At 36.9% G+C, this 21355-nt stretch overlaps 1 protein-coding gene across 3 annotated transcripts; it reads left to right on the top strand.

The window, feature by feature from the left end:
• The first annotated feature begins 7 nt into the window (after nt 1–7).
• On the top strand, nt 8–19708 carry LOC139690671 (TELO2-interacting protein 2-like). Of its 3 annotated transcripts, none has more exons than XM_071588167.1 (6): nt 8–94; nt 586–1145; nt 2665–2787; nt 6054–6221; nt 16301–16519; nt 17065–19708. In XM_071588167.1, exons 2-6 carry the CDS (start codon nt 597–599, stop codon nt 17347–17349), a joined length of 1344 nt encoding a protein of 447 aa, XP_071444268.1. In that variant the 5' UTR covers nt 8–94; nt 586–596; the 3' UTR covers nt 17350–19708. The 3 variants fall into 3 exon arrangements, with proteins under 3 accessions (XP_071444268.1, XP_071444266.1, XP_071444267.1); XM_071588165.1 differs by having other exon boundaries at nt 73–158; XM_071588166.1 differs by lacking the exon at nt 8–94 and adding an exon at nt 399–437.
• Nucleotides 19709–21355: the final 1647 nt, after the last annotated feature.

The raw sequence follows: 21355 nt of genomic DNA, 5'->3' as shown, positions 1-21355 counted from the left end.
CTTCACACACTCCACTTCGCGTGTGGCTGTTGGTGGTGGGCAGGTTGGAATTTCAGGAACAGTGTCTGTTGATTGTTTCTGAGAATTCTTTACGGTAATTACACATTTTTGTTTCGGTAGTGTGTGACAAACAGTTGTTGGGGGAACACATCTCTTCGGTAAGCATTCGTCGTTTTCAAATTTACAATCTGGCGCCTTTCTAACTATTCGACTTTTTGTCGAAGATTGATATAATTGTATGTGTTTTAGTGGTAAACTTTTCAGTTTAGCTCTGCAAAGCATTTTTGTTCTCTTTTGGTTCCCGAGGAGTTATTAATTTCTGAAGTAATCTGTTGATACCGTAAAGGTTTTTAGTTAACCTGAAAATGAATGGGGTGCATACTTCAAAACTCACGTTGGATTAACATGATTTCACTTGAAATTTAGCAATTTAACTTGTATGTATTAACAAGTTAATAAACAAAACAACTGGGTATTATCGTTATCATGGATGAATATTAGTTTGTTGTTCTTTAATGGTTATCATAGTGATGAGTAACCTTAGGAGCCTGAATGAATTTAATAAGACCATGTTTATATTTACAGTGTTTTTCACAATGGAAGATTTGAATGAATATTCAGAATTACATCAATTTAATGAAACTTGCTTGTCCAGCCCGCAGCAATTGTCAGCTCTTAAAAAAGTTTCTGATTCAGCACATGTGAAGAAAGTTACTTCTGGATTTGATAGACCTTTATCAGAAACTGATTTTAAGGATAATGCAGTGCAGCTGGAGAAGTCTGTTGTTTATCTGCAGAGTGAATTGCAGAAGCTAGTTGACTCTGGTGCAGTGCAAAACAAAACGAAATTAGACATAACCGTACAATCTTTCCTCGTTTCTTCCCTTATTGTATGCGGGGAGCATAGCACCGAAGAACTTTGGACCAGCTGTTGTACTGTTAAGAGTGCCGGGAGCATATTGAATCATTTGTGTGTATTATTCTCCCTTGATACGCAAAATGTACTCGGGGGACTCGAATCCAAGTGGAAATTCAGCGTTTGTAAATTATTATTTGACGCTCTGAAGCCAAAATTACGGAAGGCAACGTGGAAGCAATACCCAGCATCATTTACCTGTTATCGGTGGATACTATTAAACGCCCAGGTGTGTTTACAAATTATTTTAACCAGTGCTCATCATGTGTTACGCCACATATTAAATCATTTTAAAATAAGTTATCATAATTTTCAGACTATTCTTCGCACTCGTGGAATCATTAACTTCTTAAACCCACCAGACATTGACTGTTTACTCTTTCAACCGCATATTTTCCACATGCTGAGGATTATTATCCTATCCCTCCAATTTACTAATTTTCTGACATTCGTTCGATAATTCCACTCGATTTACTCAATCAAACTTACGAGGAATCTACGAAACAGAGAAATGCAGCCTGATTGTATTCTATTTTCCTTTGTATTAGCAGCCTCAGTACTGCTATGGTATCACATGTGACACTCCCCTTCATGGACCCACCCTAATCATCACCATTTGCCCTGCTCTCCATCTTATTAATGATGATCCTGAGAAACACAAGCTGCATGCGAAATCAAATTTATTGATCTATATTCCTCATTTGGCCGCCTAACCATTTTTTGGAATAGGAGCTAAAACGAATCCGATGAAATCATCCGAACAAATTCCTCCCAAATAAATGCGACACATTAGTCCTTAAAAACTCTTCTTCCCTAGTTCTCTTAAACCTTAAAGTAGTTCCATGGAAATACTATTCTAACATCCTAATTTAAACCTATACTAATTCAGCCTTTTCTCTGAAAACTTTCCATATCCTTGCACTGCATCTTCCGCCACACTTCCTTCTGCCTAACTCCTTGTTTATAACCTTCCATTTCCTCCTCTCATCTATCGTTCTAATCAATTCATCCATAATCCATGGTTTCCTTGTCTTTTTCCTAACTCCTTACCCTATAGTTTCCTTTACATCTCCCAATATCCCTTTTTTGATATGTACCCATTTTTCCTCTATTACCCAGCTCCCTTTCCTCATTCATGATTTTTTACAGCATGCTGATACCCCTTGCTTGTTGATCCAGAGAATGCATCTATGTTCCATGTCCTAAACCCTATCTTCCCTTTTTTGGAGTGAGGTTCCCAGAATTAGGCAAGAAATTTTGAATCATCTGTGCATTGGGAATATTGCATAGGCCATGGAATGGAGTAAATGATAGATAGATAGATAGATAGTTAGAATGTGCATGATCAATAAATAGAAGAAAAAGAATAGGCCAAAGAGTGAATTCCAATTGTTCTCTCTAATACAGAGAATATTGAGTTATTAATTTTTATCGTAAACCTTTTCTGTGATATCTTTTTAACCTGGATTAAAGAGACCCAGAGGTACTATAGGCCTCCGTCTTACTAAGTAATAGGGCATGGGTCACCCTATCACAGGCCTTAGTAAAATCACAAGAAATGGTGTCAACCTAGTAATGTTGAAGTTGGTTAACTGCATTATTAATGAAAATTTTTGCTTCAATCAAAGAAAATTGTTTAGTCAATTAATCTTTTTCCTAGTAAAATCAGTGTTTCAAGGTTTACTTTTGAAATATTTGCTTTCAAATTAAAAACTTTCAAAATATTCTAATTTAACTATTCATTTCAGGCCCAGCAAATATCAGAAAATTTTGAAGAATTTTTGCATCCTGCTCTAATTGCTGTGGATGACTATGAAATGTGTAACCAAGTAAAGGGAATACATTGTTTGTCCCGAATAATATCGAATGTGGTGAGTTTTTAAATATGGACCATTATAGTAATGTGGCCTAGTTAGTATGCACAGGGTGGGTCACAGTAGTCCAGTGGGTAGAGCGTTGGACTGCTGACCGGAGGGTCCCGGGTTCGATTCCCGGGCAAGGCACTCACAAGGCACCTGCAGCTCCACCCAAGCTGAAGTGAGTTTTTGGGTACCAGGTCTTCCTGGGAAACCATACCCGGCACAGGGAAAGGAACTGGCACCCCTACCCTGATGTGTGAATTTACACACGCCATATACCATCACCAACTAAACCGACCTTCGGGTTGATTACTGTGTTTATGGTTTTTTAGGTATGCACAATGTTTCAGCTCTGTCATCTTCAATGTATTTGCAAGTTGAATCCTCTATTTAATTCTGGTGGGTTTTAATTCAGTGGTGGTAAAATTAAGCATTGCAGTGTAATTCAAAGCAACTCTTTGAAATTGCTCTGCCAACTATTACATAAGGGTGAAACAATCTTAGAGACCAAATTTTATAGTCTTTGGTGACCAGTTTTATGTTGCATACCATTCAATAGTTGTTCTTTTTGCAGCGATTGCTCTCAATGTCAGAAAATGTATTGTCTGTACCTAGTAACTAAACTATCAACTTTGCAGCAATTAAGCTATGGTTATAGCTGCACCTGCATAGGTTATCAAATTTAAATGTTAAACTTGAAAAAAATAATGCATCGCATGGTGATGTTTTATGTTCAGCTTAATCCCATGATGCCCAAGACCCCCAAATTGGTGAATCACAATTTTTTAATTATTTCTATGATTTAGCATCTGGTGCCATTGCCGATATTTTATGTGAATTATAAGGTATGAGGTCGATATTAGCTCTCTTACGTGAAGAAATTGTTATTTGGCTTTAGTTGCACTTGTCTGTTGTGTTGGAAAAAATAATACTTGCCTATCAATGCCTGTCATATTCATAATACAAATGTCCCCGTGTACTGGAAATAATGAATGAGATTCAGTTTGGAGTTCCTCCCGCAATCATTTTGCAAGTATTTTGCCGCTTTCAGTAAGTCCAGGGATTTTTTTTAACTGCCCATTGGATTGCAATTATGCAAAAATATGCTGTGTTGTTTTTTTAAGGACTTGATTAATGTAGCATTTCCAGTACTCACCAATGAAAGTTGCTCCAATGAAATAGTGTCCCAAACAACTGAAATGCACTATACTTTTATTCAACTAATACGAGGGTCATCCGGAAAGTAGTACCCGTTCGTGCCGCATGAAGTGCTGACGACGCGAGTAGCCGCTGGACGAGGTCAGATAGCTTCAGTGGCTTGTCTGCCTTCTCTGAGCCATCACGCATTAGCCACCCCAATGGAGCCAGACGCCTTTGCAGCCGTCTCACCGAGGAACAGACGCTGCGTGGACTACCTTTCGTCTAGTTCCTAACTTTCGACCTATCTGGCATGGGTCATCTTACCAGGAGCAATGATCATTGTTCCCGCCAGCTCAGCTCTAAGGGTTATTGGAACGCACAAGCCCTTCCTCCACGTCAACGTTGTAGTCTATGGGAGGGGAAATTGCTCGTACACACTCAAATCGCTAGTTCGCAGTTGTTTCGGTTCCTTCACTTCCGTTCAATTAAAAGGTACTTCGCCGACGAATTGACGGAAAGGTGAGATTTTGAGCACTCACTTCGGAGGATAGGTAAGATAGGTAACCGCATTGGCTGGTGATAGACTTAACGCTAAAACTCGAATGTGACCGAATATTTAGGAAGAGAAGGAAAATGACTTGATTTTTAGTCGCTATCATTGATACTTTGAAATTTTACTTTTACTTTACAAATCATTTTTGTTTATCAGTTTTGCGGACGATAAATTTTTTTCCATCTCCCCTAGTGAAGCTTCAGCGAAGGAATATTGTCACAAGGCAGAATCAATCGTCTACCATCTGGAAATGGCGATAGTTAACCATATAGATTCGAACTTAGTATCATTAAAACACCAGGGGCACCAAAATTTCAAAGGGAAACGTTTAAGATTAGCTTTTGGTTGCATTGTTAGCGTTAAACGGCCGTCATGTGAAAAATAACTTGTCACCTACTTTGATTTTAGCATCCATACTTACAATAAAATTAATTCAACCTCATTCAACTTGAACCGTTCCTTAGCTAAAGCCCAAAAAGTGTGCAAGTCCGAGTATATATGTTGCTCACGCGTGTGCCCCGGTCCCTTGGGTATCTACGAGGGTCATCCGGAAAGTAGTACCCGTTCGTGCCGCATGAAGTGCTGACGACGCGAGTAGCCGCTGGACGAGGTCAGATAGCTTCAGTGGCTTGTCTGCCTTCTCTGAGCCCAGTTGCGTGACGCTAGCATTGCCTGTGTTGTTTCTGTGATTGTTTACAATGTTTAAAAAAATTGAGAACGCCGCCAGTTGTGAAGTGAGGGCAGTGATTAAATTCCTCAATGCAAGAAACGTTCGCCCATGTGATATTCATCGCCAATTAAAGGAGGTGTATGGAGACAATGTAATGGACGAGTCGTCTGTTCGGCGGTGGTGTCGCAACTTCAACATGGGGAGGGGGAACACACACGACGATGAGCGTTCGGGGAGACCGTCTGTCATTACAGACCAACTGGTGAGCTCAGTTGACGAATTCGTGAGGAACGATCGGCGCGTCACAATTGATGACATCTGTGAGCATTTTCCCAATGTTTCTCGAACAATTGTTCATGAAATTGTTAAACACCATCTGCATTATGCAAAAATTTGTGCAAGATGGGTCCCTCGCGTATCTCAATGAGCTGGCGGCGAAGGACTATGCAGCAGGAATACAGAAACTTGTCACACGTTATGACAAATGCCTTAATTTGCTTGGAGATTATGTTGAGAAGTAGTTTAAAGTATCCTCTTTCAAATAAAATTTTTTATGTTTGTTAATATTTACTTTTGTGTCTTTATTTCACGAACGGGTACTACTTTCCGGATGACCCTCGTATAATAAATATGATTGTACCACCAACTAAATGACTAAAGATTTTATTAACCGTGAAAATGACCCTTTCACTATTTTCTGTGATAATGAAGGGAACGCTGCACTTAATAATTGCAACATGGTTATTCATGTAAATACATTAGCCTACCGTGGTAAAATAGGCTTTGGGCAAATAAATAGTCCGTGAAACATTGGGAATAGTTACGTTTTTAAAATGCTTGTTTCTCTTTTAGAAAATATTTCTTGTGTTGCTGTATTGTTTTCAATTCACGGTGACTGCTGATTCTTTTCTTTAGACTAGAACTGATTTGTGCCATCTAGGTTATGATGACGTTATATATGGTGCATTGGAGCATTTACTATATGTGAAGGAACCAGATATAATAATGTGCCTTGTGCCATGCCTCAGCCAGTTCCTTCAAAAAGTTGAAAGGGGATACACAAATAAAGAAGATGCATTACAGGTAAGCCCACTTCCTTTTTTGTGACAATGCTTTTAACTTCAATGTGACTGATAGTCCAAAAGAAATGAAAAAATCTGCTTTTATATGACAAGATGCTGTTTTGTCGTTCAGAATTTGTCAACCTAATATATATTTATAAATGAGAACAGAATGATTGAAGTTCTCTGAATTTATGGTTTTGTGATGATGTACTTTCTGCCATGTCTTGGGCTTATTTTTTCCTGGAAATTAGAATTAAATTTTGGTTTTGTATCACCTAGCATGTATATAATTTGTGCACGAGGATAAAATTAAAGTCAAGAGAATAAAGTTAATGAAAATTTATAAAAGGTAGACATACTGTCCATGTGTACTTATTTGTTTTTAATAAAAAAATATTCTAAGTGCCTTTGAAAGTAAATCTTAGCAGTTTTTGTCCAAGTCCATAGCAATAAACTATGGTGATGGGTAAGTAAATGTTGGCTGTAATGTAAAACAGACGTTACTACCATCGGTCATTCTGCCATGTGGTGGGTTTCATATTGGTGCTTTTCCTTTCTTCATGGTGTTTAGCACATTGTACGTACAAGTTCATTGATACCTTTGTGAATACATTTTTATGATCTACTTTTCAATTGCAGAATTTAATATGAAATAGATAATTATTTCTATTGTTATTAAAGAATGCATTCAATTCAATTTCTTATAATAATTTAGGTCAATCAATTTGGTTGTTTAATAATTTATAATTAAAATTTATTGAATATGGCACATCGAATGTATGAAGGATGCATAAATAGTACTTCCTAAGCTTCTTCAGACCAACCGAAAAGAAAATCCGGTATAATAATGCTATATTTTCTCTGCTCTATTTCACTGACATCTAAATACGTAATACATATCAATCATATTCCAGAGCAGGTCAGACTAAAGACCAGTAAAATGTATCGAGTAAAAAAATATATGCTATAAATCCCCTGTAATGCAGTGTATAGGTTCCAGGGTTATGGTGAAAATGTGTTCAACATAAGAGCTAAAGGATGAAGTGTTATAAAAATTATTCCCAGATCCCAATTTTGGGCATTTAATATATTTTCCTTGTTGATGTAATAATTATCTTATGAGATTTCTTTTACGAGTAAAATAATTGATCTGACATTAATTTTAATATTTAGCATCAAATTATCAGAACACCAAGTCTACTATTCTCATTTAATGAGATTCAGGTCTACGAAGAAGTGAGCAGTTGTGAAGTTGAAGATCTTTATGCCATTAGCATATAATAAATGATTCTTAGGTGAGACAGTTGCAGAAATTCTATTCACAAATACAAAAAAAAAAGAATGAAAGAGCCAAAAGTTAGAAAAAGCCATGGCTTGAATTGAGACCAATGTGGAACACTTTAATAAGTTGCAAACACTAGAAGGAATAGATCTTACCTTTACCTTTTGAAAGTGACGTGCTAAATGACTTTTCAGCCAATCTATCGGGTTACCGTTAATTCTAGCAGTTTTCATGTTATGGAATATAGTCTCTCATGATTATATTTATCAATAACTTTTGTGAAATTGGTATTAACCTCATCAACTTGTGGGTGGTTTACCAGGAAGTTATTTGAAAAGTTCTTAGACTACGCTAAATTTGCTGTGATAGACCTACCCCTTTAATGTTGATGTATTGACAGAAATGAATTTATTAATGATGGAATTTTAGAAACAACAAAGCTCTTCATTATTTTTCCAGTGACAGCCTGGATTTAAATTGGGTGATAATTTACTATATCATTCTCATCTTTATATTTAAAACTGGGGATGATGAAACTAAGCTTCAGGATCTTGGGGAGGCAGCCGTCTGAAAAAGATTGAAGTGTAAAATGTAATGTGGATGATCCAGAGGTTTCCAGCTATTTTTCAAAAGGCAGGTTTTAATGTTTTCAGGGCTTTGATTGTATCCAGCAAGATAAGAGTAGTTTCAATATTGATTGCAGATACATCAGGAAACTCAAGTTCATTTCATCCGCATTAGTGACAAAAGGAAACCTTTCGGTCTGGATGTTCAGAAATTATATCATTTAAAAACAGACTTCTGTGGTGTGGATTATTATTTTTGAAAGACTTGATAAAAACAGTTTCACCATCCTAAAGTCATATTGATAAATTATTCATGTATGTGCTGAACGGAGATTGCTAAGTTTATGCATGTAGATCTAAGAAGAGTTATGATGTTGTAATTTATAAGAGAACCTAATGCTGTGTACTATTAATGATGATTTTTTTGTAATCATCAACTTTTTAAGTGTTAGAGAATACCAGTTAGTTAATGGAGAAATACTATAGAAATCCTTAGGGGAGTATATTTAGCAATAGCATCGCTTAAAATTGAATAGCAGGAAACAAAAGCAGTGTTACCAGTTTCATTAGCTACATCATACCAATTCATATTGTACCAATTGTTAATAGCAATATATTTACAGTTTGTAAAATCTTATAATAAATATCGTCATTAGATGAAACAGGGTTACCATACAAAGCTAATTGAATAAAAATGAAGGATCATCTGGAACTATGGGATAACCTTAGAGTCATGTATAATTTAAAACAATATCAGAGCAAGTATTTTGCCTTGAAAATTAACAATGTCTTTAACCTGTTGTAACTCAAGGAATTACTGATTATGATATACTACCTTGATCAAAAAGTTCCCGGAATTTATTCAGAAAATTAAAAATACAAGTTTATTCATCTAAATCTATATTGTCCCCTTCAAAGTAATCCCCATCGACTGCAACACACTTATGCCAGCGCTTGATCCAATCCTCGAAACATTTTTTATATTCGGTTTTCGGTATGTCCATCAGTGCTTCCTGCGATTTTTCCATTACTTCCTCTCGGCTGCTAAAACGCGTTCCCCGTAATGGTTTTTTAACTCGATTGAACAGAAAGAAGTCACAGGGAGCCAAATCAGGTGAATTCGGTGGCTGTTGGATGGTATTTGTTGCATTTTTCGTCAAAAAATTACGAATAATTATAGCACTGTGCGACGGTGCGTTATCATGGTGCAAAATCCACGAGTTTTCTGCCCACATTTCTGGTCTCTTTCGGCGAATTGCTTCACGCAAACGTCTCATAACGCCCAAATAATACTCTTTGTTTACTGTCTGGCCTTCTGGCTAAAATTCATGATGCACTACACCGTTGTAATCCATGAAAACCGTCAGCATTGCCTTCTTTTTTGACTGAAAACGACGTGGTTTTTTTGGTCTCGGCTCATTTGGTGAACGCCATTCACTTGCCTGATGTCTGGATTGCGTGTCGTACTCATAAACCCACGTCTCGTCTCCAGTAATGATCCTTTTGATGAATGTGGGATCGGATTCAGCCTCGCAAATCATGTCTTTTGCGACGTCAACACGGTCTCTTTTTTGCATGAAATTGAGGTCTTTTGGCAGCAACTTTGCTGCTACATGACGGAAACCCAAATCATTAACCACAATGTCTTGGGCGGATCCATAGGCAATGTTCAAGTCCTCCGCTATTTCTCTGATGGTTAATTTGCGGTTATTGACCAACATTTCTTTTACTTTATCAATTTTTTCACCGACTTTCGATGTCGATGGTCTGCCACTGCGTTCATCATCTTCGATTGACTCACGACCACTTCTGAACCGCTCGTGCCACTGGTAAACGACCGTTTTTTTTAGAGAATCGTTGCCGAAACACTTTTCCAACATTTCCAACGTCCGTGGGCCACTAAATCCGTTTTTTACGCAAAATTTAATACAAGTTCGTTGTTGCAAATTTAAATCCATTTCTGCAATTGTAAAAAATCGCCAACACACACAGAGATAGATGTACTCTTGGCTACGTAACTTTTGCAAATGTCAAGTTATGACACTAAGATTTAAAGGGAATATCAACAACAGATGTACCAATTTAACAAAAAAAACAGAACTCAAATCGGAACGATGGGAGCGCCACACGGTGGTTATTCCGGGAACTTTTTGATCAAGGTAGTATAATTTTACAATAAGTTGAATCAGTCTAAAGAGGTTTATTATAATTGGTGTCATCGTGATAGGAGGTACATTTTCATACTTTCATATGACATTTTAATTCGGGCAATGATGTTGAGATCAGATCAAAGACATGGTGTCAAGTTGAGTAATTAGGGGCAATTATATGGGCATAAGTACAGCCGTAAAAACAGAATTAGGCAAAATGAAGTACAAAAAATTAAACAATAAATTGAGGCGGGCAACAAATAAAGCAAAAGAAGCATGGTGGAAGACGCAGTGAGAGGATATGGAAAGTCTGCAGAGGAAGGGTGAAATCGGTGCGCTGTACAGCAAAGTTAAATCTTTATCGGGAAGTAAGAAAGGGGGATCTATGCTAACAGTTAGAGATAAGGCGGGTAAGGTAACAGTTGGCCCAAAAAAGATTCAAGAGAGATGGAAGGAGTATATAGAAGAACTGTATAGTAAAGAGCTTAGACCAACAAAGTTAGACATAGAAAAGGAACATGACGTAGAGGAAGATAGCTTAGGTCCAGGCATACTAGACAATGAGATAGAAAGGGCATTAAGGGAGATGTAACTAAATAAGGCCATGGGGGTGGATAACATTCCCACGGAACTTTTAAAATGCTTAGGAAAATGTGGGAGGAAGAGGCTATATGGGCTGATCCGTAGTATTTATGAGTAATGAATCTGGCCGGAAGACTTTGTGAGATCAGTTTTAGTTCCTATTCCGAAAAAGGTAAAGGCTACATCATGTGAGGACTACAGGACAATAAGTTTGATATCCCACGCAGCTAAAGTTGTTCTCAGGATCATAAACAAAAGGATAGAGAGTAGGGCAAATGATTACTTGGGGGATGATCAATTTGGGCTTAGGAAGGGGAGAGGTACGTGTGATGCCATTGCAGTAATGAGATCACTAATTGAGAGGAATATGGAGTACAATCAGGAAGTATTTGCCTGTTTCGTAGATTTCGAAAAAGCATTTCATAGAGTGAATTGGGAAAAACTAATGAGTATATTGCAGAAAATAGGAATAGATTGGAGGGAAAGGAGGCTAATCCGCAACCTGTACATGTCTCAGACTGCTCAGGTGCGAGTGGGGAACGGGGAGTCCGGTTGGGCAGTGTTAGGAAGAGGTGTAAGGTAGGGTTGCCCATTATCACCGTTGCTGTTCAACCTATATGCAGAGGAAATGATTAAAAGGCATGGGAAGAACTGGAGGTAGGAATGAAAGTGGGCGGGGAATTCGTAAAATCAGTTAGGTTTGCTGATGACCAAGTTTGTCAGTCAGCCAAGGGGCTGCAAGCATTGCTTAGTGAATTGGAAATTCAGTGCGGCAGGTATGGGATGAGAATCAATATTAATAAAACAAAGGTTATGCGATTTTCTGGAAAGAAAAAGGCTAAGCTTAACATTAGAATAGGAGCACAAAAACTAGAGCAGGTAGAACAATTTACGTATCTCGGTAGTGTTTTGGACCAACAGGGTCAAAGTAGTAGGGACGTAAGGAGAAGAATTGCACTCGGCAAAGAGGCTTTCACAAGGAGGAGGAGTTGATGACGGGGACGTTGAGTAAGGATGTTGAGAAAAGACTTGTAAAAACTTTGATATGGAGCATGTATGGTGCAGAAACGTGGTCATTGAAGCAGGAGGATAGACGTAGATTGGAGGCTTTTGAAATGTGGATGTGGAGAAGAATAGAGAAGTTGAAATGGACAGAGAAGAAAACAAATGAGGAAGTACTTGGTATGGTGGGCAAAGAGAGGGGTTTGTTGGGAGAAATCCTATGGAGGCAGGAAAAGTGGATGAAGGGGGAGTTGACTGGCAGCGGGATGTTGAAGACTGTAATTTAGGGGAGACCATTGGGCAAATGAGGAAAGGGAAGGAATTGGATAGGGATGTTGGACGGGATGAAGGGAGGAAGAAAGTACTCATAGCTGAAGAGGAACCTGATGTATAGTAGGATGTTGTGTTTTGCTAGGGGTCACAAATTATTTAATTAGTAATTATGTCCATCCAAAAACCTACCTTAACCGGTAGATTACCTAAATAATAATTATAGCCCTATATGTAGAGAAGCATAATAGGGTAAATTGCTCTTTAGCGATATTGTTGGGAACAATGATTGACTAGACAGAGGCAAGACTTTATCGCAATGAGAACAACCTCACCACTGGGTTTAACGCTTGTGTTAATAGATTTGTCAGCTCTAAAAACTTATGATTTTGTGGACCCAAGTTCAGAATCAATAAAATCTAATGTGAGCCATGTTGCAGTAGAAATCAAATTCTTGAGAGGCTAGATAATGTATCTGAAGTCATTTGATCCCAGACATATACAATGTGATGGTAGGACAAGGGGGTCGAGAATGTGGTTAATGTTTTTTTACATTTTATGTAAAAAATTTAGGGATGGAATTAATGTATTTTATTTCAATAACAGATTCATCACTGAATCCTCTTATTAGCTCAAATATCCCTCGCGTATGCATTTGCACTGTTTTGTCAGGCGTGGTCACAGCTTAATTTGTGGTTTTCTAATTCGTACCGAAATTGTGACAGCATGAGGACTGGTCAGCACATCGTTGTTTGGTCATGGCATACCTGTACTTTCCTGCCTAGGTGGACGTCGTGACTGAACATCATCAGTGATGACAGACTGAAATTTCCAAATAAGTTCTGAGAAAAGTAGTTTTTAATGTGCTACATATTTAGTTTTCAGTATTCCCATTAGATTCAGGTAGGTACTTCAAATAGCAGGACATATTTAGCATGACTCTGCTTATCCTGCTTTTCAGTTATTGTTTATGTAAAGCAGAGCTTTGGGTTCTTAACACTCTCAAGAGCATCAGGTCTGTTCAAAACTTTATCCTTTGAACTTTGTTGAGTTCAGATATCAAAGGATGTGTCTGTTGGCACAAGTAATGGGCATTTTCTTTTCATCATTTTCACAATAATTGCATTTGGAAATCTAGCTACTGTAGGTTCAAGGCAAATGATTTTTACACTCATGCACTATTATTGGAATGAGGAAGTCCACCATAAAAATAGTCCACAGTGACCACAATACAAGGGTGGTCCCATAAGTACCCGGCTTGGCCTAGAGATGGCAGTAATTGTTTGAAAAATGTCACTGTATGAGAAGTATGTAATCTGTAAAGCATATGTTTCAAGTTTGAAGATGCAACATTGTTTAGTATTTGTTTGGCAGCCATCAATAGTGAACGTTTTCAGTGATTAGTGAAAATAGAGAAAATTGGTCATCATTATGTGATATAATACTTTTATTTGAAAGGCCTCAGCCCAATCGACAAAAAGCATAAGTTGATTCTACTCTTGGTGAGTCTGCTCCTTGGTTTACTACAGTAAAATAGTGGGTAGCAGAGTTTAAACGAGGCCTTACGAGCTGTCAAGACGAGCATCACATTGGGCGACCAAATGAGGTGGCAACTCCAGAAATGGTGAAGAAAATCCACAAAGTGATACTGGATGATCGTCGACTGAAAGTGTGCGAGCTAGCAGACATAGTAGGCATTTCAAAAAGGATGCATCGCATATAAACTGAAAATTTGTACATGAGAAAGCTGTGCGCAAGATAGGTACCGCGTTTGCTCACACTTGAACAAAACTATTGTCCTGAAGATGTTTCAATTGAATTTTTAGCTAGGTTTCACAGCAACAAAGCAGAATTTCTGTACCATTTCCTAACAATGGGTGAAACATGGGTCCATTACTTCACACCCGAGATGAAAGAACAAATAAAACGATGAGTTCAAAAGGGAGAACCGCCACCAAAGAAGGCAAAGACTGCTTCATCTGCAGGCAAGGTCATGGCATCAGTTTTTTGGGATACGAGTGGGATAATTTTCATTGACTATCTTGAAAAAGGAAAAACTATCAACGGCAAGTATTATGCTAACTTACTGCAATGTTTGAATGAAGAAATCAAGCAAAAGCAGCCGCATTTGGCTGAGAAGAAAGTGTTGTTTCATCAAGACAATGCACCATCTCACAAATCCATTATTGCAATGGCCAAATTTCATGAATTAAAATTTGAATTGCTGCCTCATGCACCATCCATTGCATCCATGGCATTGAATTGCCAGATTTAGCCCCATCGGATTATTTTCTGTCAGCAAACTAGAAAAAATGGCTAGGTGGTCAAAGATTTTCCAACCGTGAAGAAGTGATGTCAGCAGTTAATGGCTGTTTTGAGTAGCAAGACAGTTCTTATAATAAAATTGGTATCGAACTTATTGAACATCGCTGGGAAAAGTGTATGAAGCTGAAAGGAGATTGTTGAAAAATAAATACATTTTTTCCGAAATATTTGTGCTTTCTTTGTCGGGTCGATTATTTCTGAGACCACCCTCGCAGACATGATCATTGTTAAAATTAAAATTTCAAATAAACCAATTAACCCATAGCAATTGATTTCTGTCATATTTTGTGGCAAAAAATGAAATAAATTTCTCTAGAAATAAAGACTTATGCTGTGACAAAGTTTTCTCTACAGAATAAAAATGATGAAAAGCAGTTTTAATGATTTCTATGTGAATATTTTCTGAGTTCAATTTTTCATAGAAAATTTAGTAGAACATAATGGAAGAAACTTTTCATACACATCAACTAAACAGCTGCTTCAGAATCAAAAAGGTTCATTGTCCTTGCTCCCTGATTGCACTCTGCTGTTTTCTTCACACCACTTTATATAACTAATAAAATGAAAAAGGAAAAATAAAACACTGTGATGCTGTTTATTTTTTACCTTTCCAAACCCAGAAATATATTGTGAAAATTTTAATGAAAATTTCAACTTTTTGCATTTGTGATAAAATGGGAGTTCTCTCTAGTTGATCCAGCTAAATGAAATTCTCAGATCAGGAGTATTTTGTTTGTAAATTTCATCTGTATTTTTAAGATTCATGTACCTGATGGATCCAGCGCTTTCTCAAAAGTCCTTAACTGTACCTGCTCTTTTATATGGCGGTCCTCCCGGGTTCCTTGAAAATTGGAAATACTTAACATAGAGTAAACCTAGAATTTAGAAGCATTGCATCATATATTGGCTAGTGGTGCTGAGGCCTTGCTGGTTCTAGACTATCAGAGTAAGGTTTTCCGTGAGATTATGAGTAACTTAAATGCATACCCTGCAGCCTATGCAAGGGTGTCTGGTGAGAGGTATTAGCCATGATTTCGTGCAAGTCTATAAACATGATGCAATAAATGTTTTTGGCTAAGTAATCAAAGTGAAGTCTTTAAATAAAATATTTGGGGGCTTGGGCTCCAATTTACTATGATTGTGTCCTGTTCGAAGGAAGCATAAGTACTTGAATCTGTTGATAATGGTATCTATCTCTTATTTTATGCCTGTTCTTGTTAATCTGGGTATAATTGTTTCCTGGGGGATGAGCTGTGGAAGCAATTAATTCTAAGGCTCATTGTATAGAGTTACAGTTGTTTTATGATTTTCCTTCCTGGATTAAGGGGTAAGAGAAAAAATTGCCTGATATCATAAAAGGCCAATAAACTGTTAATGATATTTATCTCAAATATTCATATGCTGTGAGAATATTATTTCTGTATGTTTCATGTTTCCTAAATGGAATTCTATTTAATTCAATGACCCAACACAAACTGGCTTTCAGCCTTGTTTGTTACTGCAGCCAAGGACTGGAATCATGTTCTTTCTCTTTTTGCCAATTTTGTCATCACTCCCTTAGTCTTCATCAAACATCTCAGTATTCAGCTGTGTTCCCTCCCAACCTCCCCATTCATGATTAATCTCATATTTTCCCAATACGGACAGAATTTTTTGTTATTTAATTATCGAAGAGTAAACTGCATGAAAACTTCTTTTGGGTTGGTATGTTACTGCCCAAAAGAACAACATAATGAGGCATTGACAGTGATTAAAAAATCAACTCATAAAATGCTCTCCTCATCAGGGTGAACTCTACTCTGTAGATATGAATTTATTTAAAAATGTATGACTTCTTTTTAATTATATTTATGTATACTATAAGTTACTGTGAATATGTTTTCATTGTTTTACACCATTAATTAATTTCTCTTATCCCTAGTTCACCAGGTATGACAGAGCTTTAAAAATCTTTCTTGGTAACATGGAAATGGAACAGTATATAATGAGAAGAAAGGTTTATGTGAATGTTTTACCCTTATTTTTGGATTCAATGGGGCTTCCTATGCTAAGGTGGTCTAAGAGACTGCTGAGAATATTTGAAGATTATTTGTTGGTGGATGATGGCTCTGCTGGTTTTTCTACTGGGAAGGCTCTTGAGGTAGGTATTTGTCATATTTATTTATGTAGCCTATTTTACTTGCACATATATTAAAGAAGTACCATATACTGTATAGAAAATAATTAAATATGTGCATATCACATTTACAGCAATGGTATTATAAAATTGTGTGTTGCATGTTATGTAATACTGTGGACATTCCAGTGCAACAGATTTCCTATTTAACGTATTGAATTAGTGTAAGCTCTGGAAATACCACCACAGATGTGTACAGTAAGGATTCTTTGGGCAAATTTTATGAACTTATGAGAAAAGAAATTTTTCCAATGTGTTATTGCTTCCTTACAATCAAGTACTCACGAATTGTGAGAGAGGAAAGTGGATTGTTTAATTTTACTGTTTGGTGGCCAATCCCTCTTTATTTGTAGGGGATTTTTTTAACATGCAAATATACTCAGTTTGTTTTTTTTTTTAATCAAGTGCATATGTATGTGATATCCTCTATTGATTTTTATTGTTAGTTGTGAAGCTAATATCTCCAGAATTGTTTTCTTCTATCCACCATTTCATTTTTTTATTTCCAGGCTGTTAAAGTCTACTTATTACATGCTTGGCCAGTGGTACCTAAAAATATGGATGCTTTGTTAGAATACCTCCTGAAGTTATTGCTTGAGATGACTGATTTGGACCCATCAAGAAAGATATCATCTGAAACTTTAGAAACTATATTATGCCTAATAGAAGACTGCTTGCATTTGATAGTGAAGACTTCAAATGTCAGAGTGAAAGAATTGTGTTCTGGCATTAACTCAGCATCATTCAATTCCAAATTTGATGAAATCATCAACAGAATACTTCTGCCTGGCTGATCATAACCTCAACATTCTGTTTTGTGAGCTAATCAAAGGTAACCCACGAACATTCTCAGTGACAGGAGAAGACCAATATGAAAATCAAACAGTCATCAAATATCTGTACATTGTGATTGTAAGTATAAATACTAGATGGTATAGAAATTTCATACATTAATTTTTGTTGCGTCATCTCCTAGTGTGATGGATAATTTGCTTCCCAGTGCAGTGTTCTGAGAAAGTCAATGCAGAATTCCAAGTTGTCTAATTTTCTTCCGAATATTTAATTTTATGTAATAATAATGCTCTTGTATTATTCTCAAACTTTGGGCAAGTGTGTATGATTATGTATAAGAACTCCATCCACCCGATGCAGTAAATTAAAAGTTTTCAAGTTTCTGACCCTGTTCTAGTAAAAATTGTGATGGATAGCACATCTTTGCCACTATTTGTGTTTGTGTGGGTTTATGTTGCAACCCCTGATATTATCACGGGGTTTCTTGGGGTGGGTTGCTAGTCGTATTTTATGGCACTTGAACTTAGCTAATGCTTGCAGTATTTCTGTAAAACATTCCTACAAGCTTCAATGTAAACTGAGTCTACACAGGGAAAGGAACAGCCCCCTGCCTTGATTGAATTTTATGAGTTGTAGGGCTTCGTACAGCAGGAGACCCACCCTCATCTAATAGACCAACCTGCTTTTTCACGACGTTTATATGGTAATCAACCACTTGGAGAAGTAGGAGAAAAATCTCCATTCAGCTTAAGGTTATTTGGCACATGAATAATCATCTTTCAGGCATTCCATTATCTTCCTCATGCGGAGGTGAAACTAGATGTAAACTTTTACCCTGGAAAGCTAACCTCTTTACCCATAGGGTCTTTGTCTGGTCATGGCCTTGATAAAATCAAGCTAAACAACTGAATACAACTTAAACAAATATCTAATAATAATTGCAAACCAATTGGCTACAGGTGAATAAAACAAAATTACTTAGTATGGAAGGTAGCGGAAACTACCCAAGATCTATGCCAAGGTTTTTTTATGATGGACACCATTATGAAAATAAGTCCTGACAACCATAGGGCTCAGTTGAATCGACTGTGGCAGTAGCAGCCCAGAAGACACAAGATGACCAATTTAAAATGGGGACATGGAATGTTAGGGGTGTGCTGAAGGCAAGAAAATTAGAAAATATAAAGCGAGAGATGGAGCTGATATTGACTCAGATCGCAATTTAGTAATTATGAAGTGGAATGTTCAATTCAAAAAGATAAAGAAGGGTAGGCGGTTTAGGAACTGGATTATAGAAGCATTAATCAGATTAAAAAAGGAGAATCCACTGGCTGTAGAGAAATCATGAGCAAGGAAAGAAAGCTGCAAGAATTACATATAGAGAAGAAGTGAGGACATATCAAAGAAGGGATATCAAGGGCCGCAAATTGAATGATAGGAGCTGTAAATAGGAAAAGGACTAAGAAATTATGGATGAGGTTGAATGTGGTTATGGAGAATGATGGAAAAGATGAAGTGGGCTGAAAGGAAAACAAATGAGGGAATGTTAGGTATGGTGAGGAGGAGAGAGAAATCAAAAGAGGCAGGGAAGATAGAAGGGGTATGAATAGGATTGCGATGTTGGATGGAATCAAGGTAGAATGGAAGTATGCAGAATTATAGTGGGCCCTATTGTAAGGTTAAAGTCAGCTTGTGTTTTGTTAACAGATATAAGGGAATTGTCTTGCCGCCATATGGTAGCTTGTCTCCATCAGAAACCTACTTGAAATGTTAGCTTACCAATAATAATAATAAGCTTCACAATATGAAGTTTTATGTTCAGTAATATTTTTTGAAGCTTTTTGTTTATATGTAATTTTTTATGTGGTGTACATGATTGGTGCCCTAGAGAAATGACAGTGTTTTTTCTCATACAATTTATATTTTCTTTTTCAATTTTCTAGGAATAGTAAGATTTGCTATGTACCAAAAGGGATTTGGTAAGGTATAAATGTTCATTGATATTCATTGGATCACAAAGCTCATTATAAACCAACATTTGGAGACTTCTGCTGAAGGGTCCATGAAGAATACTTTTTAATCAGTCAGTTTTACGAACATGTTTAATAAACGTTATCACTGTGCAATTAATAAGGCAAATGAGGTAGATTCTTTTTCTAAGCCTAAAGATATTCAGCAAAATATATTAAAGATATCATGTGCTATATAACGTTTATAGATGTCAAATTAAGTAGCACTTGGAATTGAAATTAGATCATCAAGTTTTCATTGATCATGTGCAAATCTGGCCAAGGCTGAAGCTGATGGGAACCATGGAAACAACTCGGGAATTCAGGTGCTCAATCTGGAAGTATATGATGTTTTAAGTGTATAGATTTTTCTTCTGTCATTTAAAATAAACTTATTTTAAATTCGTTGAACTTACTTCAGTGTTTATTTAATTCACCTTGGTATGATTTTCTTTGGAGTCATGTACTTTTTATGAATATGGGTGAAGATTATGCAACCAATATAAGGAATAAAAATGCTCTGCTCACATATGCATGCTTTTGATCCAAGTCTGATCAGCTTACCCTCATATCACACATCCCTTAAACATGAAAATGTAGCTTAGGATTAATGCCATCATTCTTTTAGGCATAATTCACTTTGCCCAGCAACTGTTCATGAACTGGTAGGAACTGTGTTAATCCATTCTCATTAACCTGGTCCATGGCATTACCCACAAGGGAAAATAGGGGTAGTGGAGGGTAAAGTTTAAGAATTCGAGTGCATGTATTGTCATGTCATGGCAGTGATTCTGGTTCAGGTGAGTTCAAGTTTAGAATTCTGCTCATTGAGACTGCAATGAAATTTTATTTCCATGAAAAAATTGTCAGCTTTGGCCTATATAGTGCTATGCGAGACTATGGAGAGTCTGTTATACCATACAGCACAGCTAGAAGATGATTTTAAATATTTAATGGTGGGAGACACTTTCAAAGAAAGGTGTACCTGGAACTTCAGTCAAGGCTCTTTTAGAAGTTAACATTAACTCTACTGCTGTCATTGTTAGAGAAGATTGTCGAATAATATTAAATTATCATTATTAGGCACTATCAGAAATTTTTAATGTTTCATTTGTTGTACCCTCATGTTGGCAACAGGAAAATGGTACATGAGACAAGCATGGTCGCTGTGAGTTTTGAGACTACTCATACCCAAAAAGTAGGACTGCCGCTTCCAAGTTTGTTCGCAATTGATATTTCATGAAGACGATGCATTTCTTTTGAAGTTTATCATTGCAGATGAAACTAGGCTGCATCATTTTGATTCTGATGAACAGCTTAGTTCTCTGTGGAATCTCAAAAATAATCATCACCAAAAAAGCCAATGTGGTGGCTTCTGCAAGGAAAGTTATGGTCATATTGTATTTTGATATTCTGTCGATGTATCAGGATGCCATACCAGCGCACACAAATGTAATTAGAGTATACTATAGGGATGTAATGAAAATTGTCAAAGACCACATTTTATAGCAACAAGCTGGATGCGGCACCATGATTAATGCACAGCCATGCAAAATATGTTTTAATGAATATCTTGCAAAAATCAATGTGAAGTGTGTTCCTCATCCTTCGTATAGACTAAACATAGCCTGTAATGCATGCTGCTGGTGCAGTACTGGATTCGAATTAATCAAACTTTTACCACATATGCATTAAGCTGACAGTAGCATAAAATAAAAATTTTGAACGGTAAATTAGGCAAATAAAAATGTATGATCGATCTTTATTGAACAGCCTTCAATAATGATAGGTGGGTCTTCGAAATGTATCAGTGTGTAGAGTGTACCACTGAAAAAACTTGCTTTGTCTGGCTTTCCCCAATGTTGTCAATAATAGTGATGTTGGGGGACATGGTAGTTCAGTGAGTGGAGTGCTGGGTGACTAACTGTAAAACCTGGATTCAATTCCAGATGATGGCTCAGGGTATCCACCGCTTATTCAAGTTGTGTGATTTTTCAGG

The sequence above is a fragment of the Hetaerina americana genome, unplaced genomic scaffold (assembly GCF_022747635.1).
Source record: "Hetaerina americana unplaced genomic scaffold, ioHetAmer1.1.p SCAF_3, whole genome shotgun sequence".
Lineage (NCBI taxonomy): Eukaryota > Metazoa > Arthropoda > Insecta > Odonata > Calopterygidae > Hetaerina > Hetaerina americana.
The sequence above is the reverse complement of the archived record's forward strand: the minus strand, read 5'-3'. Positions and strand labels throughout refer to the sequence as shown.